This window comes from Protobothrops mucrosquamatus, unplaced genomic scaffold (genome assembly GCF_001527695.2).
Source record: "Protobothrops mucrosquamatus isolate PMUCROS unplaced genomic scaffold, P.Mucros_1.0 scaffold160, whole genome shotgun sequence".
NCBI lineage: Eukaryota > Metazoa > Chordata > Lepidosauria > Squamata > Viperidae > Protobothrops > Protobothrops mucrosquamatus.
This window is the reverse complement of record NW_015386524.1, coordinates 460212-486323: the sequence shown is the minus strand read 5'-3', so window position 1 is coordinate 486323 and position 26112 is coordinate 460212. Positions and strand designations below refer to the sequence as shown.

At 35.1% G+C, this 26112-nt stretch overlaps 1 protein-coding gene across 1 annotated transcript; it reads left to right on the top strand.

Moving 5' to 3' along the window:
• The first annotated feature begins 203 nt into the window (after window positions 1–203).
• LIG1 (DNA ligase 1) lies at window positions 204–26112 on the top strand. Its single transcript, XM_015813503.1, has 27 exons — window positions 204–243; window positions 3261–3385; window positions 4656–4844; window positions 5081–5225; window positions 5561–5672; window positions 7060–7164; window positions 7727–7882; window positions 11387–11507; window positions 15605–15703; window positions 16366–16422; window positions 16510–16682; window positions 16893–17059; window positions 17503–17579; window positions 17877–17968; window positions 18791–18890; window positions 19708–19793; window positions 20177–20292; window positions 20378–20473; window positions 20657–20767; window positions 21085–21156; window positions 21334–21478; window positions 21800–21882; window positions 22220–22372; window positions 23087–23140; window positions 23339–23482; window positions 25251–25343; window positions 25828–26112. The coding sequence occupies exons 2-27, from the start codon at window positions 3369–3371 to the stop codon at window positions 25897–25899; spliced, it is 2835 nt and encodes a 944-aa protein (XP_015668989.1). The 5' UTR covers window positions 204–243; window positions 3261–3368; the 3' UTR covers window positions 25900–26112.

Here is a 26112-nt window from a genome sequence, read left to right as displayed (position 1 = left end):
TCTGGTAACAGAAATGAGCGAGATTTTTTCAAGCAGGATATCATTTCCCAGCAGGCTTGGGGAAGTTGACGAAAGAAAACGAGGGACATTTTACGGAGTTTCTAAGGCGTCGAGGACCTATGACGTCAGGGTCGGCTCGCTGGTGTTGTTTTTTTTCCGCCGATAGCTAGCTTGCTTTTTCGCGCGAAAAAGAAAATGGGCGGGATGTTACTAGGTGAGGAAGAGACATTGAAGCTGAGGCAGGTAACTCTTTTTCGCTTTGCGCGCGCGCACGCTTGCCCCCGCTGCGGGGCTGCCGAGGGAGCTTTCGCGCGACTGGGGGGATACTTTTGGCGGGAATAATTTGTGCGTCCAGGATAGAACGGGATGAGAGAGATTCCTCTCTGAAAATCTCAGGGAAGGAAGTGGTGGGAAAGCTCCCCTATTAACTGTTCTTGTAGATAGTACTTCCCCCCACCCACACACACAGATACACCTATCTCTTTTTTTCCTCTAAATATAAACGAGACTTTAGAATATTGTTATATGTATTGGCTCTTCTGTCCCTATAGTGGCTGCAGGATAGGTCAGAACGAGGGGGAAAATGGAGGCAAGCTAAATAACAGAAAGAGCTACCCATTCCTTTCAAAAGGAAATATTAGTCCCCAAGGATCCTTTTTATAATATTCTATTTGTATGCTCTTGTATAAATTACTGTGGCAAATTTTATGAGAAAGATATGGAGTGTGATATTTTTAAAGCAAATCAATATAAAACAGCTTGTCTTATGAAGATGAGTTAAAAGAGAGAAGCAGCATTGCAAAACATCGAAAAGGCATTTTCAGACTTAGTTTCTTGCTGTATGATCTGTGGGATTTTATTTCTTCCCTTGCTTTTGTATATATATATATTTCCAAATGTGTGTTAAATGAATGAGAAAGTCTAGTGGCTCTTTATGCAATCATTTGTCTTGCAGATCAGCAGTTATTAAAAATGGAAGAAAAACTATGAATGTGTATTTATTGCATATATAATGCTAGATCAGTGTTTCTCAACCTTGACAATTTTAAGGCATGTGGACTTCAACTCCCAGAATTCGACAGCCAGCATTGCTGGCTGTGGAATTCTGGGAGTTGAAGTCCACATGCCTTAAAATTGTCAAGGTTGAGAAACACTGTGCTAGACAATAGTAATTTCCACATGCTTGCTATGTAAATATTGTGTAAATATTAACATGGAATAGAAGAATGGTTTAGAAAGCCCCTTTAACTTTTATCTGCTAGTATGGCAAATATTATAAATAGTTTGATGCAGAAGAAAAGCATTTAAATTTTAATAGTTCCAGAGATTTTAGACGTCTCTATTACATTCACTAAATTCCAACAGGATTAGTGTCAGTAATCATAGCAGTTTTTAGTCTACAGTAGAATACAAATGTAACCTAGCTGTCAGCAGTGCTGTTCTAGAGGAGGAAATTAGGAGGAAGTATAATAACTGCTTGGGTTCTTGGAGGAAGGAATCTAGTGTCATACTATGCAGTAGGCTAGTGCTGATATTATTGGTATCATAGACTAGAACTCAGCAGCAATCCAGGTAAAGGATGAAATGAATTTTCCAGGGTACTGGCACAAAGCTTCTGACTCAAAGTATTTGATACTTGAGGCCATCTTAAATATCATAACCTCCTTCATAACCAATATGCCATCAAATTTGAATGACACATCCCCAAAACCTCTTTCATCTGAATGCCTGTGATTCCTTTTTACAACTGATCTTTTAGAACAGTATGTCTTAAACTTTTCTCTCTCACCCTTTCCCACTTTGAATAGTTATAGAGAATGCTAAAATAGGTTTCGTTTGTATGGGTTATATTTATCAATTTTTACCATGTTCAATATTAAAATTGATGCATTCATTGCCACTATTATTTTCACAATTATTTGATGAGATTTTAACATTGTGTTATTTTTTTTAACATAGGCTGGCAAATAATTTTCGTTTTGCAGACCCCTAACAGGACTTGGGGGACTTAGAATTATACTTTGAGAAACACTGTCTTAGAACATAACTAACTAATGCTCCAAATAAAATGACACCTCCAATTTAATTGAACTAGAGCAGCATGTTGACATCTTACACAAAGCATATAGAAGGAACCAAGTTACCGGATTCTAGCTTACCTGTCTCCACATTTTTGTTGTTTCAGTTTCGATGAAAGAATGTAGAAAACTGTGGACATGCATGTCAAATTGTAATACCATGATTTAAAATTTAAATTAAATTAACTAAATTTCATTTTTTGATGTGTGCCATTGTGCCCACAGTAAAAAAAATGACAATAAAGGTTATCTTCTCTGTTCTACAACTCAAGCAATCCTGCAAAAGATGCTATTTTAGCATCTTCATTGCGCTTTTGTTTCACAAATGTTGCCTGCTTTAAAAACTGCTCCCTAGAAAGTTACTTGTTCCCCATTGTCAAGTGCTGTAATATGCTGTCATATGTTTATCCATTTTATGGATGAGATCTGCAACAGCTCAAACTTGACCTGTCCAATGAGAAATAACATTGAAAAGATTTTGCAGGCAACTTCCACAAAATAAAAATAAAACTGTTGATATATAATTGTATGCTACCAGTCATTAAATATTTTTATGTATAATAATGGGAATAATAATTGAGAGAGATTAAAGAAGCTGAGAAAAGGTGCCTGAGAGGAAGATTGATAGCATTCTTCAAAATCTGAAAGGCAGGACATAGAACAATAAATTAGAGAAAAGTAAATTTTTCAAATGTTAGAAGTGGAACCAATCAGAAGTAGAGAAATAGCAGTTTTTGTTCCATTATATGCATTCAAGCAGATGCTAAATAGCTATCTTTATAAGTATGCCTGTGTTGAGCAGGGGTGGGTTTGATGGGCTTAAAATCAACCCAGAAAAGGTCCTATTATGCTTCTAAAAGGAGAACCAAAGAACAGCCCTGCTGAATCAAGCTAAGATCCACCTTACACTATTGTTTTTTTCTTCACATTAACAAACAAGGGACTTCTGAGGTAAACAGAGAGAGAAATGACCTGTTCTTTTTCTTTTGAAAGTGGTATATGGAGGCATGATATCCTGAAGCCAAAGGAAACATCAGGTCTTCCAATAGACACACCTTTCATGAATTTATTCAGTCTTCTTTTAAAGCCATCCAAGTTTGCCATCACTACATCTTGTTGGAATTCCAAAGGTCACATTTTTACACAGCTCAAATTCAATCTGCATCTCTTGTTTTCTTTCAGCTGTATCCTATGAGAAAATAGGATATAATACATATGATAATCCATGAACTTGTTTATGCTAGCTATTTTGTGGAACTGGTGAGCTAAGGAAAAATCCAGATCTCTACAATGCAGAGCAACATAAGGTATGTGACAGCATGACATCTAAAAGCAAATAAAGTTTGCTTTATTGAAAATTGAAAAATTTCATTTCTGATGTCCAAGACAGACATTTGAAACTGCGGGGTGAAGTGTTTGACTATGAAATTATTTTTCTGGACTGAACAGCATTACCATTTTAAGAACAAGTGCTAACAAATTTCTTGAAATATGTAAAAGGAACATATCAGCAATTAAAATATTTAACAAATAAGTTTTCAAGCAACACTTCTTTATTGATTTGTTTATACAGTTTATGTGGCCATAAACTCAAGCAATGCCACCCAATGGCTTACAAGAAAGAACCCCAAATAAGACAACAAACAGTTTTCAGGCATAGGAAAGTGTATCATTCATTCATATATATATATATATATACACACACAGCCAGATTTTTGGACTGATTTTTGGACTGGATTTGGCATTTTTATCCACCTATTAAATACTTCCCAAGGACCTGGGATAGGCAGATCTTGTCTGATTATCATTACAGAATGTAAGCTGTTCCATTTAAAACTGTTTTGCAATTGGTTTTGTAAGAGTTGATGGTGTTCAAGTGGTGCTCCAATTGTTTTGGGATTAAACCCAAATTGCCTCTTAATATTGTTTCTGTCTATCCATTTTATCTTTGTTTTCTTTTGCCACAATCATTCTACATCTATTTGTTGGTCTTTGTATTTTGGGATTTTCTCCAGTTTGATCTCTTTTCTTCTGTACTACAGCGTCCACCATCCAGACTTTTTTGTCTTTCTTATTGACAGTTAAGTCTGGGCTGTTATGTGGCAGGTGTTAGTTTGTTTCAATTCTAAAGTCCCAGAGCACTTTAGCCTCCTCATTTTCTATTACTTTGCCTATTTTGTGGTCCTACCAGTTCTTGCTTGCAGGCAAATGGTGTTTCCTGAAGATATTCCAATACACCATTGTTGCCATTTTGTCATGCCATTGTTTCTAGTTAGTTTATGTGATCTTACAGCTGCTGGGCGGTTCACCATTTCTTCAACTTCTTTGCAGAGGCAGCATTTGCTACTGCTATTATATATATTTATCCTGCCCTTTTATTTAGGTATGCTTTCCCATTATCTGTTTTAAGCTATCTACCGGTATGTACTTGCTTTATTATGGAAGCTTCTGGCTTTTTGAACTGGAAAGCTGCCAGAAACTAAGATATCATTCTGTCTCTTGTAAAAATTATTATGCACTCTGCAGCCCTGAGAATGAGGAAGAATATGTAAACCATGTTTATTTATGTCTGAGCAGATCATTCTTCCAGCCTCTGGCACGAATAAAGTCTGAAAAAGAAAAAGCAGAAGACAGCCACATGGAAGATGCACGAATTAAGTCTGAAAAAGAAAAAGCAGAAGACAGCCACATGGAAGATGCACGAATTAAGTCTGAAAAAGAAAAAGCAGAAGACAGCCACATGGAAGATGTGCTTATTTCACAAAAGTGAGTTACTTTGAGATATGTACTCATACACCAAGCTGCAAAGTCTATTCATCATCTTAGGCAATCTTGAAATGATTCTTCTACCAAATCTTCAAAGAATACTGATTTTGAATTCACAGTCCTTGCTACTGAAAAATCTGTACTTTTCTACAACTGAATTTTAACCAATATATACAATAAATAATAAATAGTATATTTAGTAGTTCAGTAATTAATGCTAAATACTTTGTTCTCAGGAAATTAATAAATGGTCCAGAACTCGGTGAAGACTTCCCAGTGAATTCTGCATCAAAAAAAGTTGCTAAGGTCCTTAAGAGTGATGATGAAGAAGATTCTGTGGAATTAGATGGAAAGGATGCACTAGCAGATGACAACAAGTTGGTAAGTCAGTTCCTATAACATCCTAATATTTGACCCATGAAGAACTCTTTGACCTCTTAATGCAGATTTTCTGATTTTATCTTTCAAAAATACAGATTTTATTTTTAAAACATATTTTTATTTGTGATTGCCCAGAGTTGTTGGGAGTTGGGTTTGTCATTTAATTTCAATTGTAGCACATATATAAGTTAAATTGTTCTTATCAGACTAGCATAAAAGTTATAATAAATACTGATTTGTTCCTCTTTTATTGTAATGTTCAATCCAAGATGTATGATTGTCTGTGGTTATTCTTTCTGTCAATACTTTGTCAGTTAGTAATTCTCTCTTTTTAGAGCCCTGACTGTGTTTCTGAGCAAAAGATCTCTGAAGCGAGCATCTCTCCAAGTACCAGCCCAACTACCACCAATTCAATCACATCTTTCAGTATCCCAAGGCGCAAAACTGGTAAGTTCATCCTCTTGATCATCCAACTCAGAAAGGTTTGTGTACAAGAAACCATTTCAATATCTTTGCTCTATAGGTATTTTAATTCTAACATTGTTATTTAAAAGACTATTGTGCAGTCCTAATAGAATTAGGAAGTCTTGAACTTAGAGAGTAGTTCTGGTTTTACAGTAGACAGCTTTCCACAACTTTTCATGTTTTTGAGGAATTTAGTAATCTGAAGTCCATCCAAGTTGCAGAAAGCTGGATGAGAAAGGAACCTTAATGACTGACTCCATCAAATCAGTTTGGCTCAATTTGATTTTGATAGAGGGTTAGTTTTAATGCCTGACATTTATTATAGACCCCTCATTTCATCAAGTATGGTGTATTAGAAATGTCAACAAGCAGTGCTACGCAGCCTCACCAGCTTCATTGTGATAGCTCTGGCATAAGAAAGCAGATTGAAGTCTTAACTTCTTGAAACTATCCTAGCATGTAGTCTACAACCAAGGTTGCCTATGAAAATATAACCGTTTCTCAGAAAATCATAATTGTATTGATTCATAGAAACCTCCCAAATCCCAGTCCTCAACCAGTAATTAATCTATTAAGTATAATGGAGAAAAGTCCTTTGAATTTTTAGAAATGTGGAAAAGTTTCCTTGTCATTTGAATGTTAATTGTACCTTGCACTGATAAATCTACTATTTAATAATATCTGCTAGTACTTCTTTTGTTGTCCCCAGAAACTACTAGCAGAGATATTAGGCATCATTTCCTTCCTTAAGTACCCCAAATAACCTTTGAATAAAATAGGATAACATTGCCTTGCTCACTTTTTAAATTAAGTTCAACATTTTTACACAAAGCCCAATTCAGAATTGAGGCCTACTTCCCTGCTTCTTCCAACTTCCTGTGTTTGCTACTTAGAAACATTTGCATTAAGTTCTAGAAAGCAAAACTTCTAGGAAGATCAGAAAAGCAAAAGAAATCCACACTGTCCATCTAGAACAGGCATGTCAAACTCGCGACATTGCGCAACATATAGTGACTTTTTCCCCATTGCTGACAATGGGGTGGGCACAGTTTCAGTATGATGCATCCGGCCTGCGGGCCAGCAGTTTGACATGCCTGATCTAGAACAACAAGGTTTTGTGTGGCATTCTGTAAATATCCTTTATCATTTAACTATTTTCTTGATCTGTATCTTCCCACTTTTGTAAATCTTTTCTGCTTAAGTTAAGACATACTTTTGATAAAGAAATTACATAGGCAGGATTTTTGATATTAATTAAATACAGCATATCAAATCTCTATGATCTCTTACTTGCTTTAAGTGAAGTAAAAGTTTCCTAATTGTTGGGGAAAGTAGTGCCAGTTTAACTGCAAATAAAATTTACTTTTAGCCCGCAAGCAACTCTCTAAACGTAAACCACAGGAAGAAGACAACAGTTATAATTTCCATGAAAGCCGCAGTACCAAACGATGGAAGGAAGACCTTGATAGAGATGGTGAGCCCCTTATTGTCTGTTTATTAGAACACAATGGTTAATATGAGGGAATCAAAAGGGGACTGGAATAACTCAATGACTTGCTATGGAATGAAAGTGGAATGAAAGTGGCTATCAGACAAGACAGTAGGAAAACTGGTCCAAAATACTGAATATAACTTTGTTGTTGTTTTTTAGAAGTAAAATTTTTCTGAATTACTTCTATGTTAGTATAGTTTAAGTTTGACTCAATCATTAAAATCACCATACCTTTTTACATTCCAAATTAGGTCCACGGTTTTCATTTGCAACATATTTTTTGACAAAAAATAATATAGTGTAGAGTCCAATCATGTTTGCCAATGCTCATATCAATTTGCCCTGTCTTCAGATCTGTAGGCTTTTCAAGTTCAAAACATTGTTCTCTAAATGTTTGTTTCACAGAAGTTCACACAAGATAGCTGCAATCTTGTGTATCAAAAAGCAAGTCAAAGCAAACTTGAGTTGAAATGGGTTAGGCTTTAAAACTTAGTTAAATTTTCTATAGATGATATTAAACATTTGGTTTCTGCTTTATATTTAGATTCTAAAGATAAAACTAATGAGAAACCCATGGAAGTGGAAGAAGTGAAAAGTGAAAATGCAAAATTGGTGCAGCATAAAACAGACAGAAATGCAAAGGAGAAAAAAATCTCAGATTCCTCTAAGCCATCCAGCAAGTCCATTTCTAGTTTTTTTGGTATGTTTGAGATGTACCACCATTTCTGCATTGGAGTAAGACCAGTGAAATAACCAAGATTATCATTATTGGGATGATTTTTTAAAAAGAACTCCATAAACCTGTCTTTTTTTTTAATTTAGGGGTGCAGAAGAAGAAGATAGTTGTATATAAGAAAAGAGATATAATAGAATTAAAGTGGCATATTAAGAGAAAAACTAATTTCATATTCTTTCTCTAGGGGCCTGAACTAGTGGTGACTGATAAGGAAAGATATTATAATTGGATAGCTGAATAACAGCATTGTATCCAGTTACTATGGGAAGAAAACAATCTGTTGGTGATAATTAGTAAAGAAATTGCAAATAAAATATAATAACTTTCAAACAATTATGATGTTATTGCACTTAGAATACTCTGTACAATCCTAGTCACATCTCAAAAATTATATTGAAGAAATAAAAAGGAGTACTTTATCTAGAACCTATCTAGAAAAGTTGAAAATGTATATTCCATATTAACAAATGCTTTGCAGAAATTAGGATTATTTCTAATATTCTACAACATACAATATAGATAGTCCTTGACTTACAACCACAACTGGGACATAACATAAGTGTTGGCGAATGTATGAGATATTTAAGTTTCTGAGGCCATCATAACTTCAAACCATTGTTAAATTAATAATCATAAGTCAACAACTAGCCATAAAAAGAAAATATGCCCGCAAACCAGCATTTCATATAAGTGAGATTATCACAATTCTTATTTCCTTTGATAATTTTAGGGGGAAGACTACTTTTTTAGCTGGTAATAGATTCTGTTTAATGATTTTGATTTTATCCCTGACTTGAAGACCATAATAGGAACCAGAAAAATTATTAAGTAGTGCAGTCATTAAGTATGGCATCACATGATTATATCTGATCTTGATATGACCTTTCTTTTTGTTCTTAGTATTTTATTAGTTTTCTAATTTACATTTAAGTATTTAAAAAGCAACATGGTGGCTGGGTTAATCAATAATTCAATAACATACAAAAATCTTTAGTACAAATCTCAAGTTAAAACATTAGATATTTCCTCTCTTTTTCCCTTAATATCTACTATCTCGTATTTAAGCTAATACAGTTCTTAGTATATCAACTAAGTAAAACATCTTTATTACATTTATCAATAAATTTTTAGCTTATACATATCTTAATTACTTTTACGTTCAATCTTTATAGACAATGTCCTGTTATTGGTTTTTTTTCTCAATTTTTAGTTTCCCATCAATATTCAGATTTAACATTTGATATTTATAATTTCCAGGCTTTAGGTAACCAAAGTTTCCCTTATCTCAATTCATAACAGAATCTAATATTCAAAATACACATCTTATCTATTTGAGTATAGTCTTGTTCTATTTTCTAAAAGTTATCTATTAAATCATCTAATTAATAATACAGTATCCCCTTCAATAAATCAAAACCATTATATATATATTGTCTGGGTTAATCAATAAATCAAACATTCATAATTTTTTTCTTTTAGGTCTACGTTTTAAATATTAAACAAATAGAATCTTATTTTCAACTGATTCAAATATTTTAAATTAAATGACCAAAATTCCCCTTATCTCAACTTCTCCCTTTAACCCTCTAATTAGTAATATGAAAACCCCTCTAATAAATCAAAACCCCAATTTTCTTCAGCCTTATTCTGGCTTTCTTCCTTTGCCAACTACCTTCCATGTCACTGCTTTTAGATCATCAAATAGATCTCCCTCTATTATTATATATATTATTTGAAATAAGAGAGACCATTTAGTTGCCATTTTTTTGGAAGGGTTAGCCCATTTGTGTTCATTAGATCATCTATTATTCCAATTTCCCATGATTGTCCTGATATATTTATCTTCCATTCAATCTGTTCTTCCTCCTCAAATTTCTTCTGATTTATATAAAAAGTATTTTCCATTTTCAGCGTTGTCACTCACTCCCTTTTCTGGATTTTCCATTAACTGTATTTGTTGGTCAATTTGAGTCCTCTGTTTTAGTATTTGATTGTTCCACTTCTGTTATCTTCTGCTTTGTTAATTCTTTGGTTGTAGTCAAAATTTGGGTTTGTATATCTAAGCTGGCATCTTGTTCTTTTATGTTGCATCTTATTTTGTCACAAGCTGAAAGAATGGTTTCATGTATTGCTTTCAACACAGAAAGGATCTTTTCCTGGTCTTCATCCATATTCTCTTAATAGTGTATTAAGTTGAGGATTTTAAAATCAGACATTAAAAATGATTTTATAACGAGGTATGGGACCTCTATTTCACGTATTATAGGTGGTCTTTATAGCAGAAGTCGTTTGTCAAGTAAGATTTTATAGTCCAAGGTATTCCATCATCTCATGTAATAAATGTTTCTCATGTAAAGAAATAGGAAAACAATTCCCCACATATACTCTGAAAGTCAGTAAAGGTTTACATTCATAGTTCAAACAGGCCAATTATGCTGCCTAGAAATTCTCTTTACAGCTGAATTTCTCACAGGTGGTATTATCAAGGTCGAAAGAGTTTCATCTGAAGTCTTGGCTTCAAGCCAAGTCTCTTTTAGGCAATAACAAGTTGTAATACTTCGCACAAGATGTCACCGATGCCGTTTAAAGTTTTTTAAGTCCAAAATTTTTATAATCCTTTTTCCAGTTTTATTTCTTTTTTGTAGATAAAAACAAAAGTCTCCAGTAAAAATAAGAAAACATTTGGTCCCAAATTTCAGAAATATATAAATCCAATTAGATTAAAATTGTTCTTATACTGCTTTAACTCCCCCGGGTAATCAGTCACCGCTGTTCCTAGAAGGTGGGGTAGAAATTCCCTTCCCTCTCTCCTCACAGGGGGGAAAAATACTTCGGGCAGCTTTTACAGGAAAAGAAGATACTTAAGTTCTTAAAGAGAAGATCAGATCTCACCCAGTTTCATTCGTGTTGTTTTAGAAGTGCTAGATGATAAGTTTGACTTCGGCTGTCAGCAGCTTAGTGACGAGCAATATTACTATGGCCAGTCTTTCGTCTGCCGGTTTGGAGGGCTGCCCTGGATCAAGCGGAAGGGCTGCTGCCCTCCTGCAATCAAGTGGGGGTCCCCTCCTTGCTCGTCGCCCCTACAGGGTGACTTTCGACCCTTTCCAGGGTCCCCCAGCGGAATGAAATCGAACGCGGAAGACAGAGCTTGCCTTCCAGCATCCGCGGCGGCCACGATGGCAAACCCGAAGTCTTGATTTGACTGTTGTTGCAATCATTAAGCAATACATCACATGACTGTAGTTTGCAACCTTCCCAGCCAGTTTCTCCATTGTCTTTGCTTGCTCAAAGCTGGCTGGGAAAGTTGCAGATAGCAATTACATTATCACAGGACACTGCAAAGATTGTAAATGTGAGGATTGGTGGCAAGTCACTTTTGAACATTATGATGATTTCAAATAGTTGGTAAAATAATGGTCTTAAGTCAAGAATTACTGGAGTATCTTTGTGTTATGTTTTTACTTTCAGCTCCCAAGAAAAGTTCTGTGAATATAGAAAAGAAGCAAACAACTGTAGTATCAGAAAACATGGCAGTACCAAAGTGTCTTAATAAAGTTAATAATGATGAGTCCAACAGCATGGCTGACAAGTAAGTGATTTGGTGTGTTTTTTCAAAGAGGGCTCTGTTTCATATTTATCTTGGGACTAAGTCAATATTCCAAAGGATAAGGTCACATAGTAAGCAGAAGATCACAGTACTTCAAGCCTTTTGTCCAGAAAGGATTTAACAATTCTTACCAAATCAGAAAGTTATTTCAAGGAAAACCAATGTGAGTGATAATGTTACAAAGAGGGAACAAAGTATAAAATGTTTTATCCATAAATAAGTACTATGAAAATGATAAATATTTATTATTTATAAATACAATTACAGTAATCTAAAAACCTTTTCAACTGTGTTTAATTCCTTAGAGCTGGTAGCTCTACACATACACATAAACTGATCAAAAAGTATGAAAATAAAACTTGTGAAGTTTTTGCTCCAAGCAGTTCTCATTCTCATATAACCTGATTATTTGTGCATTGTTAAGATACCCAGTAATGCTCTAGCTTCATTGGATTCTGTATTCAGCTAAAGATAGAGCATTGAGTCATTCTAATTATACTAAATTTATCTGAAAGGATGACAATCTTCATTGTTTAGATACCTGTGGATAGGATATGTGGGAATTATATTACTTTACATTTCTTAAGAATACAGTAATAGATGCAGATACTCTTGAATATTGAATATTGAGTGGTGCAAAGTGACAGAAACAGGCAGAAAAGTTGGAGAAGTTTTTAATTCTTCAAAGCAGATAGGGAAGAGCACACTAGCCTTCCCTTCGGTTGACATCCTCCGTGTATAGAATATCTATAGTGGAAAAACGTCTGTATCTAAATAGTCAGATAGAGAGACTTTATATTGCAGAAACTCAATTTCTAGTGTAGAAGAAGATAAAATGAAAATAAGACTAGAACTGAATCAAGTGTAATTTCCTACAAAATAAGAATGCATAGATTTTTGGCTTCCAGTTTTGCGCAGTAGCACAAGTAGCCGAGGGATTGCGGGGCTCCTCACCCTACGGCCGATTCTTTTTTGTTGGGGACCCTAAAGTCGTCCCGGATAGGCAACAAAGGAGGGGAGCCCCGCCGACCGCAGAGAGACAGCGGTCAATCCGGTCGTTCGGAGAAAGCCCTCCAGAAACCAGCAGAAGAAAGGCTAGCTTCACTCCAGAGTCTAGCCCAAGCTACAAGCAGCCAAAGCCAAAAAACACTAATTTAAGCTTGATCGTAAACAACGTGTTTGAAACTGGGTAAGAATACCGATTCTCTCTCTTCTACTTGATAGTTGATTTCCTGGGGGAAAAAACCCAAGAAGCAAAAATCTTCCAAAAGTGAAAAGGAGGGGAACTCTTGCCCCACCCTCCCATAGAAGGAAGTGGCGAATTAAACTTTTATGGGGGACAGAAATATATTGAAATGAAATGAATATAAGATTTAAATCTGGATAAGTTTGAAATAGGTGGAATTTGTTAAGATTTTCCTTTCAAAAGATTATTGATGAAAACAGAAGAAAGTAATTGTTTGTTTTGGAAACTGAAAAAATAAACTGGTGCTGACATCTAGTGGTGGAAGAAAATATACAACTGTTGTTCTAATACAGAAATTGACAGAAAGCCCAGTAAAAGATAACTTGTTTTTGTGACCTTCAATGTCTTAACTAAGCAGAGAACAGCTGCAACAAAAAGAAAACATTTTGGGCTACTTACAAGGCAAGAACTATAAACCTTAGGGGTGGGGAATTGATCTTCCTGGATTATAAATACTTATAGAATTTTGACTCTAAAGCTGTTTGCAGAGAAAGGAAAACATTCATTTTTGGCTATCATGGAACATCAGATACCTCCAGAAAGAACATATCACGAAAAAACAAATACCTTCCCGAAGGAAATGTATGCTATGTTGCAACTAATTCAAACGACAATGATTTCAAACCATGAGAAAATTAAAAACAACTTTGAAAATATAAATGAACATATCTTCAATTTAACCTTTCCACACAAAAAATTCTCAGAAAATAAAAAAATAGAGAGAGATCAGATAAAGCAGACAAGTGAATATAAACCAGAGGAAAGAGATTTAAAGATGGAACCCAACAATGGAAGGAATTATGACTTAACCCAGGCGGAGAAAAACTTGCAGGAAATATCAGGCATGGAAAAGATAACCTATACTTCAAGATTGCAAAATAAGTCTGAGGACAAGAAAAAAGATTTGACAAAATGGAGTATAGAGCTGTCAGGAGAACTATGAGAATTTGAGAGACAAAAAATAATAAGAAATTAAAAGAGAAAGAAAAAAGATTTTCAATGAATACAAACGGGCCAAACTTTCCCACAAAAACATTTTACTGGATTTGTCTCTTGTACCTACAACAACATCTACAAGACTATAGAAAGACTTTTTGGTCCAGCAGAGCATACTGATTAGAAAAAATGTTTGGCAAAAAAAAAAAAGGCTACAGTTAGAATTAAGAAATTGGATGATGGGACTTATCAGATGGAATATTTTAAGAGTAAACAATTGTTTGAATATGGTTAAAAAATAAAAAAAATTCTAGATATAAATGTATTTTAGTTTAAGAGGGATGGGCCCCTCAATTAACATAGTATTTTTTTATGATATAAGAAATATAAAATGTTGGGATGGTTTATCTGAGGGAAATGTTTTAGATATTTAAGTGTAATTGATCTTGAGAAAATCTCAATTGATAAGAATGTTCTGAATAGACTAAAAAAATAGATGATTGGATTTATTAGATGGAATATTTAAATATTAAACATTTGTTTGAATATGGTTAAAAAGAATAGAAATATAAATGTATTTTAGCTTAAGAGGGACATGTTTTTCAAGTAGTATATTATTTCCTTTTTTTCTTCTCTTTCTTTTTTTTAAGATATGAGAAATGTAAAATTGTTGGGATGAGGAAAAAGATTTAATACTTAAGTGTAGTAATTAACTCTGAGAAAATCTTAAGTGGTAAGATTATTTTGAACATTGCGGGGAAAACAAATTTAAATAAGAACTTTGAAAACAGGATTTATGACGAGGTAATTAAGATGATCGCTTAGAAAAGAAGCTTTATATTGATATGGATGTTAAATGCTAGAAAAATGTTTATATTCAATTGTTATCTATCAAAATATTAAGAAATGTACTAATTAAAGGTAACAGAATATTATTGGAAGAAGAGAAAATCAAAGAAAGCTACTATGTGGATTATGGAATTATAGAAATTAATTGTTATGGATTGTTTCTAAATGTAAATCCAGACAACTCGCTGTTTACCAAATATTAAGGTGACTATGTTAAAAAATCAATAAAATATATATTTTTAAAAAAGAATGCATAGATTTTCTTCTGTTTGCACCCCAGCACCAGGCCTCTATAGATTCTTTTACATCATACAAAGAAAAAAAATTGAAAATGCAGCTCAGTTCTCCAAAGTTTCCTTTCTAATTCTCCCCACCCCCCCCCCAGCTTACATGGGAATGTAATGAACCAGGTTAAACGGTCTCTTCCCCAGCATGGTTTTATTGTTCATATACTATTTTTGAAATAAGAGCTATTGAACTTTTCCATATAGTAAATATAAATAGCCTTATTCTGGCTGAACCAAGATTTCCCAATCTGTCTTTATTTGAATATTATTGTAAGAGAAAGTCTCCAATATTATCTTTACTGTGTTGACAAGCAGAGAAAAGGTATGCATGATTTTTATGTGTATTTAAAACTTTTTTTCTGCCTGATTTTACTGGTGTGGGGATGATTGTCTTATTGTAATCATCTTCATGTCAGTGGCTAGCAGGTTTACTGATTTGATTTTATAAAATGTATTTCATTTGAAAACATTTGGCTCCTACTTAGATTAGCCTTAATACCAATTTGTAAAAAGTTGTAATGATTCTCCAGGCCTTAAGAAAGTATGAAAATTTATCAATCTTGATCCTCGTTTTACCAATTTCCGAAGGCTGAATCAACCTTGACCCAGTCAAGATCAAACTCCTGCTATGGGCAGAGGTAGCCTGCAATACTGCATTCTAATCATTGCGCCACTATGGCTCCTAAATCTTAAAAAATGTGAATTGGTCATTTTGTGTAGGATAACTACATACTATGTATTTTCTGCCCCTGCTTTTACAGTTTTCTCAAGCCATCATTTACACTTGAGCCTGCAGAATACAATCCTACAAAGAGCACTTATCATCCTATTCATAATGCTTGCTGGGGCCCTGGCCAAAAGTGAGTGCCACTGAAGTTAGATTTTATACTACAAAACCTTGCTTCTTTTAAAAATGTATCTCCTATTATTCAAGTACCAGTGGACATTTCCTATCAGTTTTCATATTAGTCAGTCTTGTTGTAAGCTTCATTATAGAATCATGTTAAATTACTATATTAACTACCTCATGTCCTAAACCAAGATTTTTATTTAAGACGTGTGAACAATGTATCTCATCTTCCAGTCATAGTTATCATCTCACACTTATTTAATATAAACTGGCTTTTGTTTAGAATAGGATTATTATAATCAAGCTACTATTTTTTCTAAAACACAAGAGTTTATAATTTGATGTGCATTATTAGTTGTTATGGCTTAACATGATATGTCTGAGCCCACCAAATGGTGCCTTATTTAACAGTCATAATATTTTAAAAAATCATAGCTCATCACAATATGCAAGTCCAATTAAACCAAAATAGATGGAATTTAGTACTGAATTTTGAGACAGAGGAGGTCCTTTTTAAGATTTTGGCATTCTTTTTCACTTATTGCTATTTTTTAGCAAATTCAGGAGATATAATATATGCAAAGAGAAGAAAGTTCACTTTGTTCTACTTCTGGATGATGCATTTCAGTTTCAGAGTTTTAAATGTCGCTGTTATCCTAATTCTTTTGATAGGATACCATACATGGCTTTGGCTCGTACTTTTGAATATATTGAGGAGGAATCTGCCCGGTAAGATGCCTTGCTACAAATTACAGAATAAGGATAGTTGTAGCATTCAGTCTTGTCTTCAAAAATCATACATCTCTTTCTTTCTAGGTTGAAAATTATAGAGACCCTAAGCAATCTCTTTCGTTCTGCGATTGTCCTATCTCCACAAGACCTGCTCCCCTGTGTCTATCTCTGTCTCAATCAGTTAGGCCCAGCATATGAGGGCCTAGAATTAGGCATTGGCAAAACCATCCTCATGAGAGCTCTGGCCCAGGCCACAGGTGAGTCTGTCCAATTATAATCTTCCTAGGAGAAATAACATTAGGCAATAGCTGCCAATAAAACAAACACTAGTATGCTCTTGTAATAAAGATGAACATTTTGATTCTTATCTGAAAAGATGAAGGTACTAAGAATTAATAATAAATTAGTCTCAGGGTTGTTGTTTTTTTAAAAAAAATCATGATTATATGGTCTTGTCTTCTCTCTAGGTCGCCAATTGGACCAAATCAAGGCAGAGGCAGCAGAGAAGGGAGATCTAGGTTTAGTTGCTGAAAACAGTCGTACAACACAAGGAACTGTGTTTGCTCCACCCAAACTTAGTGCTGCTGCTGTCTTTGGCAAACTGCAAGCAATTGGTCATATGGCAGGAAGCTCTGTAAGTAATGAGTGAGAGGATATTAACAGTTCTGGAACAGAGCTGGCTGTGTTGATTTATTAGGTGATATAGCAAGGGTTCAATTGATTAAATGTAATATATGATATTAACTTTAATGTTTATCTGGCACAAATATTTGATGTTATAATTTCTGAAAACAGTCTAATAGAATATTGGCTTGGAGGAAGATAGAGTTTCTGAAAGCATCATCCAGAAAAATGTATTTTCAGTCTTTATGCCTATCTGTCAAAAAAAAGTAGGGTGGTTGTAAAACTATTTTCTGAAATGTTTCATCATGTATGTATGGGAAGAGCCTTTTTTGTGAGGTTGCTATCATTATATGGTATGAGATTTTCTAAAAGTTACTATGCCTAGTTATCCTTCCTCCTTTTCTTCTACCCCCTATACGTTTCAAAATTTATTTCTGTTTCTTTTTTCCTCAGTCTATGAACAAGAAAATTGACATTATCAAATCTTTGTTTGTTGCATGTCGCCATTCAGAGGCTCGTTATGTGGCTCGGTAAGTGCAATTATACTTGTAGTACAGTTGTTCTCCTTGTCTCACTTCAATATATCCACATTATATTTCTAAAATGATGTGCCTTGATATTTAGTTTGCATTATCTCCATTGATTTCCTAAACTCTATTACAATCGTTATTTCTTCTACATTACTTATTGGTTAGGGGCAATCTCTTAGCATTCTATTTCTCAGTGTTCTTGCTTCCAACAAACACAAAGCTACGCATATATAAAGTCTCTTTCAGCCATCAATATAACTTCTTCAGAATTGTAATAACTTTTTTTGTGCATTGCAGGTCCCTTGAAGGAAAGTTACGGATTGGGCTAGCAGAGCAGTCTGTCCTCTCAGCTCTTGCCCAGGCAGCATCACTCACTCCCCCAGGACAAAGTGAGTTTTGTTTGCAAACGGGAAGTAGCATTATTGCTGGCTGAAGGGAAATTTAAGGAGTTCTGTCCAGTACATAGGGATATCTGATTGGCATTCTAGTGCAAAAGAGTTGAATATATATAGAACCATCTAGGAAGCTGGTGTCATCCATAGGACAGGAAGTTTGTATTCTGTATTGAATCAAGGCATAAGCTATTTTTATTATTGTTAAATAAGTCAGAATTTGACGATTTCAGTCAGAGAACAAAAAAATACAATTAGCCATTAACAATCAAATGTAGCAGTACCTTGCAACATGATTTTAGGGGCATGGAGAGCATATTCAGTCTCTTTCAAAAAATTAAAATAGTACTCTTATTTCTAAAAGTCCATAAATAAAGACTCATGATTGGTCCTCAGTCACATGATTACAATTCAGGTGCTTGGGAACCGGCGGACATTAACAATTGTTACAGCATCCTTCAATCAAATGATGGTTGTTGTAACCTTCACAGCTAACTTCTGACAAGCAAAGTCAGTGAGGAAATGGGCAGCAAGTGACAGGGACATGATGTTCTGCTTAATGACCTGTGGTGATTCACTTAAGGACTTCAAATGGAATTGACATCATAAGTCAGTATAGTCATGTGACATTGTGCATAACAACCACTCCACTTAGCAACAGAGTTCCCAGTCCCTATTGCATTATTTTTTTGAATTAATGGTCAATCCCAATGAAATATTCTGTACTTTCACAGTAAGCATACAAAATGTGCACATCCTAACTAAAGGAATCCAATCATTAATATGTAAGTTGGTATGCATATATTCTTCCCCTTCTAGAATTTCCCCCAGATGTTTTGGATGCTGCAAAGGGCAAATCAGCAGATGCACGCAAAGCTTGGCTGGATGAAAGGGCCTTGATTGTTAAGCAGGCCTTCTGGTGAATATTATTTGTATTAATAAATTAGTCATAATGTCTTTCCATTGCCCCTAGCTATCAGTTTTCATAAACTGCAATACGTAAAGTCCCAGACAGCAGTAAATGCTACTAAGTGTATCTGGCTTCAATCATGTCATTCTTGTTTTTTCACTAATAAAGGAAACTTTTTGTGAATAGATAAAAAAAGGAAAGCTGAGCAATTATGCTTTCACTTTCTCTCACTTATTCACATGTGCTCTTCCTAAGTAGTATTCTGCCTAATTCAGTAAATATATACTTATGTATACATTTTCTTTGTCTTTTTGTTTTGATTGTATAATTGCTAGGAAACACCCAGCCAGTTAAGAGGAGAGATCAAGTGGAGAATTAGCCTTATGTCCTTATGCAGCCGCAAATGACTTAAGCTTAACCCTTCCTAAGTTCCATGGAACCTTATCTGTTTGTTCCCAAGGGAAGGCAAGCAGTCTGGGAGATTAAGTAGCACATAATAAAGTAGTCAACATGAACTTTTCATGTGTGGATCCAGCTGCTGTACCTGACATAACTGGAATGCTGTCAGATTTTTTTTCCCCCTGTAATGGCTTATGTTCTCACTCTGAGCTTTCTAGAACTTTTGAAAAAGGCAGGAAAGTGCCAAAAAAAGCCCTAATGGAACCTTATAGAATATTAAAGGTGTAGTATTAGCTTGAATCATTTGTGAATTAATAGTCTAGGACTGTGAACAATCAAAAACTACTACAAACTTTAGATTATTTATATCTTTTAGTTAGCCAAATCTAGTCACAGATCTCTGCAATTTTAATTTATTTGTTTTCAGTGAACTACCAAATTATGACATCATAGTACCTGTCCTTTTGGAGCATGGTGTGGAGAGCTTGCCTCAGTACTGCAAGATCACTCCAGGTATGTTTAAACTATTTTAGTGGGAGATGGGTACTTGATAAACCAGGAATCTATCCCTTAAACAGAACTAGCACTTCTCCAAAATTGGAATTTATATATACAGTGCTGTGCGTTTGCTATAGCTTTTCAAAAACTATGCATTTTCATCTTAAAAAGAAAACAGATTCTGTTCCTTATGGTTGTGTTTGCATTTTAAAGTACAGATTGTTAATAAAAGGATTTAATAAAAATGAATATTCTACAACATACTTACAATTACTTTCTTCTCTTTAATCATTTCATGTTTGCTACCTTTCTCTTATCTGTCCTCTTAGATTTTACTGTGCAATGAGTCAGATATTCAGTTACTGCAAATCCCAACTTTGTGTATTTTTCTCCAACAGGGATTCCCCTGAAGCCCATGCTGGCTCACCCAACCAAAGGAATTGGGGAGGTATTAAAGCGTTTTGAAGAAGCAGCTTTCACTTGTGAATACAAATATGATGGGGAGCGGGCACAGGTAACAATATTTGGTGTGAACAAAGAAGAGAAACTTCTATTCTCCTTTCCATTTGTTGTTCAGTCTACTCTTTCTTTCCATACAGATCCACATTCTAGAGAATGGAGAAGTACATATTTATAGCCGAAACCAAGAGAACAACACAACAAAGTACCCTGATATTGTCACCCGTGTTCCCAAGGTGCGATTGCTTTTAGAAATGTAACAACAAGAAGAGAGCAACATGGAGATGATTTTGCTGGTACAAGAGCAATTTCAGTAGTCAGTGGGTCTCCTGCAGGAGGAATGCTTTAAAGAATGGTACAGGATTCAGAATTTACAGCATGCAGAAATTCAGTTGTATTAAACTTATATTCTTGTGCAGGTGAAAAACAGCACTGTGAAATCATGCATTTTGGATGCAGAGGCAGTGGCCTGGGACCCTGTTGCAAAACATATCCTTCCATTCCAAGTATTGACCACCCGCAAGCGCAAGGTAAAACATCACTAGATGGTTCTAGAATGTGTTAATTAATTCTGCCTGCTACAATCTTTTTAGGGCATATCATAACGAGTGAAACAGATTACTTTTTGGATAAATGGGGGGAGGAGAGGTGAAAGATACCATATATTGGGAAGTCTAATTTTTGAAAATAAAATAGCTATAGAGAAGAAATATTTTTCTTCTAACAACTATTAGTTGAGGGTATGTAAAAATCATGCAAATAAAATTAGACCAGAAATGTTTTAATTAGTATTCTGTGGTATAAATACCTAGCCTTCCTTTTCCCTTATGGTGGCATTGTTCTCTAGGATGTGGACGCTGCAGAAATCCGAGTGCAAGTTTGTATATATGCATTTGACATGCTTTACCTTAATGGAACGGTAAGTATAAAAAATATTTTTCTATAAAAATGAATGGTTGATGCTTTATAGTAATCTTGCCTCTTATTCTGTCTTTCTGCATCATCAATTCTTTTTGTAATTACGTCTGTATTTTCCTTACTCTCGAAGTCCCTGCTTGGTGCCTTCTTTTTAAATGTATAATTATTTGTATTTTAGTCTTTAGTCCAGAAACCTCTGTCTCAGCGCCGGACATTACTGCATAATTCTTTCACTGAGGTTGAAGGCCAATTCCTTTTTGCCACTTCCATGGATACTAGTGATGTTGATGAGATAGCAGAATTTCTGGAATGCTCTATCAAAGGTATTGTGTAGCTGATACATGTGTTTCTTTTAGTATTATTCTTATAAAACTCAACCTTCTGTTGAGCATCAAATGAAAGCCAATATTGCAGAGTCTTAACATTTAGAAGAATGATGTTTACCATCTTAACTTTGTACCTCTATGGATTTGTTTATTTATTTTTGATTTATTGCCCATCTCTTTCAGAGATGGATAAGCTAGGGTCAGTGCAGCTGTGAGAATAAAAAAGTGAATCATTTATTTCAACCCTAAACTTTTTAGAATAGTAAAACTGGATAATAACATGCTATAGAAGATAATAAAATGTTTTGCCTTCCTCAGACTCATGTGAAGGGTTAATGGTGAAAACACTCGAAGTAGATGCCACATATGAAATTGCAAAGAGGTCACACAATTGGCTGAAGGTAAGAACTGAATGCTTACTTAGCTCTAAATTATGTGATACAATTGCTTAACTGTGCTGACTTGTGGCAGGATTGGAGTTTGTGACCCTTCCCCAAATTGCCCATGTTCTTGTTCAAGGATGGGTGGTATTTTATTTGCCATTTTACTTGTTTCTTAGTTTGAATAAAAGAGCCCAGAATGGTCAGGAATAAGAAATGCAAATAATAAAAGTTTTATTCCAAATTATTCTCCCCTACTTAACATTTGCCTTCCAGTACTAGAAAAACCTGTCTAGATGTTGGTTCAGTCCCTGTCCAGCAGTTGACTTACTCCATTAATACCTGTTTCCCATACCAGCTTAAAAAAGATTATCTGGAAGGTGTTGGTGATACCCTTGACCTGGTGGTGATTGGTGCCTACTTGGGCAAGGGCAAACGGGCAGGCACGTATGGAGGTTTCCTCCTAGCATGTTATGATGAGGAAAGTGAAGAATTCCAGGGCATCTGCAAAGTAAGAATTTTAGACTACACTTTTAAGACATTTTGATTATTGATTTAAGGTTATAAATTTTTGGTATTGAATAGCATCAGGTGCCCTGACCTTAATTGTGATGGAGGGAAGAGGATTGTGTATACCTTTGAGTCAGTCTTGACTCCTGGCAACCACACAGACAAGTCTTTGCAGTTTTCTTGGCAACATTTAGTGCTCAATCACTGGAGATTTTCAGGAAAAAAATTGAACAGCCATTTGTCCAGGGTGGTCTGAAAATTCCTCCATTGGGTGTGGGGGGAGGCTGTAATGGAAGATTTCCAAGATCCTTCCAAACCTACGATACTATGTTTTTGAAAAGTGATTTGCTGTTGCCTTTTTCCTAGGGCTGAGCAAGAGTGTCAAAATTACTCAGCTTGTTTTGTGGCTAAGGCAGGATTAGAATGCATGGTGTCCTAGTTTTTAGCCTAGTATTTCTAACCACTAGACCAAAATGGCCCTGCACATTCTAATTAGAATCTATAAAATGAGATTGCTGTAATGACAGTTTATCTTACTGGGATAAAGAAGGGGAAAACTACCAGTACTACAAAGGAAATACACAGTAAATAATAACTGAAGTATAAAATTGGTAGCTTTTACATTTTCCATACCATGTTTCCTTGTCCCGCAAGACAAATGATAGACATTTAGTTATTTGTATCTAATTGTCACTTACCCTTTATCCCTTCCCAGATTGGCACGGGATTCTCAGATGAGGTCTTAGAGAAACTTCATAGCTCACTCAAGGTAGGACTACAAAACAAAAAGCTCAATACCGAGTTTGAAATAGCCCATTTTGAACTGAAAATGGCCTATCATACAAGATGTTCAGAGGATTTGGGCTGTATTTCAAGTTCTGTGCCAAAAAGTATACTTTATATGTGAGGTAGAATGTTTCAAGAAGGTCACATATTCTTAGTACTCACCATAGTTTCTGCCTTACAGGACTATGTGATTCCACAGCCACGACCATACTATCGTTGGGGTGGAATAGCTGAACCTGATCACTGGTTGGAAGCCCAGCATGTTTGGGAAGTGAAGTGTTCTGATTTATCCATTTCTCCCATTCACAGAGCAGCATCAGGTTTGGTGAGTGATGGGTGACATTGGAAGGCATCTATGTATGTATAGCAAGGACTTAATGTAATTTGTACTTATTGCAAATACTGTATAAACTGTTAATTGGCTATCATTACTCAGGAAATATTTTGAGATCACAGTTCTCTGGGGGTATTCGTTCAGTATTCTGTAGCAATTTCAACACATTTTCAGCATTTTGTTAGGAAAATTTCTAAGGCTACAACTTCAGCTGTTGAAATGACTGGAACAATTTATTTTACTTTTATATATAAAGTACAAACGTTTAACTTGTAATGCACATATTTAAATATAAGCAACAACTGTTCAGTAATCTATACTGGAAGGAAATGCAGGAGAACTGTATTGTGGATGATCTGGCTATAATCTCTAAGTTTAAATTTTATGTGTAAAATTACCATAATTATGTATGTTTTTGATATTCAGTGTGAAATACTACATTTCCAAATGCTGTGTCAGCAACAAGAATGACTGGGTAGAAGAAATATAAAACACTAAATAACGGTTTACAATGGGAATTGAGATTGGGCACTAAGTGGTAGTCATAAACGTGACATCATGTGACCATGTCATTTAGCAATGTCCATTCTAGCACTTCCTGGTTGCCATCAAGCAAATCCCAATCCCCCCCCCCCCCCATTAAGCAAATATATATATTTGCAATTTGCAACCTCCTACCAGCTTCCCTATTGGTTTTGCTTGTAGGAAGCCAGTGAAGGCCACAAATGATGATCATGAGACTGTAGCACAGTCATAATTGCAAGTCGACATCAAGCATGGAGGTTGGGATCACATGACTGAAGATGCTGCAATGGCCAGAACTTCAATGACAAGTCATAAGTGCCGCTTGTTCAGCTCTATCACAACTTTGATCACTGAATGAATGATCATAAATCAAGGACCACCTGTAATGGGGAAATAATTTTAGAATTTGCTCTTAACCTGATGTAACTTTATTAATGCTAGAAGCATGTTCAAGGATTTGATAAGATCTGGTGGATTTTAAGCCCTTCGCACAAATCATAAACTCGGAGCCTTTCTACGAGAGTTCAGATCTCATTGTTTCAGAAACTAGTGAAGAGTCATTTTGGTATTGCTGATTTTTCTCCTCTAACAAATCATAGTAGAACTATGCATGCCTTGAAAATGATCTATAAGTGTTTCTGATCTCATATAAGCATCTCACCTCTGCTGTTACACATGCCAAATTATGTAAATTTACAGGCTATGTATTACATTATAATATTTCAGTCTTGCCATAGATCAGACATGTCAAACTCGTGATGTCATGTGATGTTGCACAACGTATCGGGACGTGGACCTGGCGCCCAGATGATGCGTCTGGCCCATGGGCCGGCAGTTTGACACCCCTGCCATAGATAAATAAGTTTTGCAAAGTTGAAACAATAAATATTATCTACTATAGCCAATGCCTTAACATAAATTTTTATATTTGAATATGGTTACTTCAGTATATAATGCGTGTGTGTGTGTGTGTGTGTGTGTGAGAGAGAGAGAGAGAGAGAGAGAGAGAGAGAGAGAGAGACCAAAGTTGCCCCCAGAAATTATAGCCTTGTGGATGGATTAAATAGTAATTGGATTGTTAAAGATCTAGTTATCTTTGCTAGCAAAAGAAATTACGGGGAAGGGACATAGCAATTAACCATTTCTCTTCATTGCCCAAAAAACACTACTTCAAAGGAGGCTTTAAGAAAATAGCCTTTATGAAACTTCAACGATAATTTATTATTCCATGCAGGTGGATGAAGAAAAGGGCATCTCCTTACGTTTCCCCAGATTCCTGCGCATCCGAGATGATAAGAAACCAGAGGAAGCCACTAGCAGTGCTCAGGTAAAGATGGCAAGATAACTATATATAAATTATATGCAAAGTTGGATTCATGTCCTTTTGTATTATTACCTGTAATCATGAAAAGACAGACTAAGTAATTTTTGAAGTTAGGGCTTTTTTTTTTTTTTAATAAAGTGTTTTGCTGAAAGTGCTAAAAGAGGCAAATGTGGGCATGGACAATATTTCCATCTTTTTGGATTGAGCTTCAGATTACCCACATTGTTCAATTCTCTAAATGAAAAAATTGGCCTGGTATGGGGTGGGGTTCATGGTAAAATAGAAGTTTTATATATACTAATATGACCCAGACTCATGAAAGGATCATTTCAGGATACTCTCTTAGCTACAAAGAAACTGTGTGTATGAGAGAGGGGGGGGGAGGGAGGGAGAGAGAGAGAATCAGGTAAGCAAACTACAAATTTAGGACAAGAGACCACCCTACAATTTTTATTACAAATACTTAGCCACCTTTCTCTTGATACAGGTGGCTGAACTTTATCGGAAACAGCAGCAGATCCAAAATCAACTACCACTGGAAAAAGATGATTTCTACTAATAATAAAGTTTTTCTAATTGAAGTTTTTTGGCATGAGGTCATAGTACTGAACATAACTGTGTATTAAAGTTTGGGATAGAGAGTAAAATGGCAACTTTGGTTACAGCTTTTTGTTTCTGAGAGTTGTTTCCCAGCTGAATGAAATTTCTTTGATCTTGTATGAAATTTAAGTTGGTGATAGTATATAAATAAACCTTGATATTTTTAAATTCC

What these genes read in the sequence shown, in the direction of transcription:
- LIG1 (XM_015813503.1), top strand. An exon ending in ATTGAGGAGGAATCTGCCCG is followed by an intron (nt 16,423 to 16,509) that starts GTAAGATGCCTT and finishes CTTTCTTTCTAG; the next exon opens with GTTGAAAATTATAGAGACCC. An exon ending in TCTGGAATGCTCTATCAAAG is followed by an intron (nt 21,479 to 21,799) that starts GTATTGTGTAGC and finishes TGCCTTCCTCAG; the next exon opens with ACTCATGTGAAGGGTTAATG.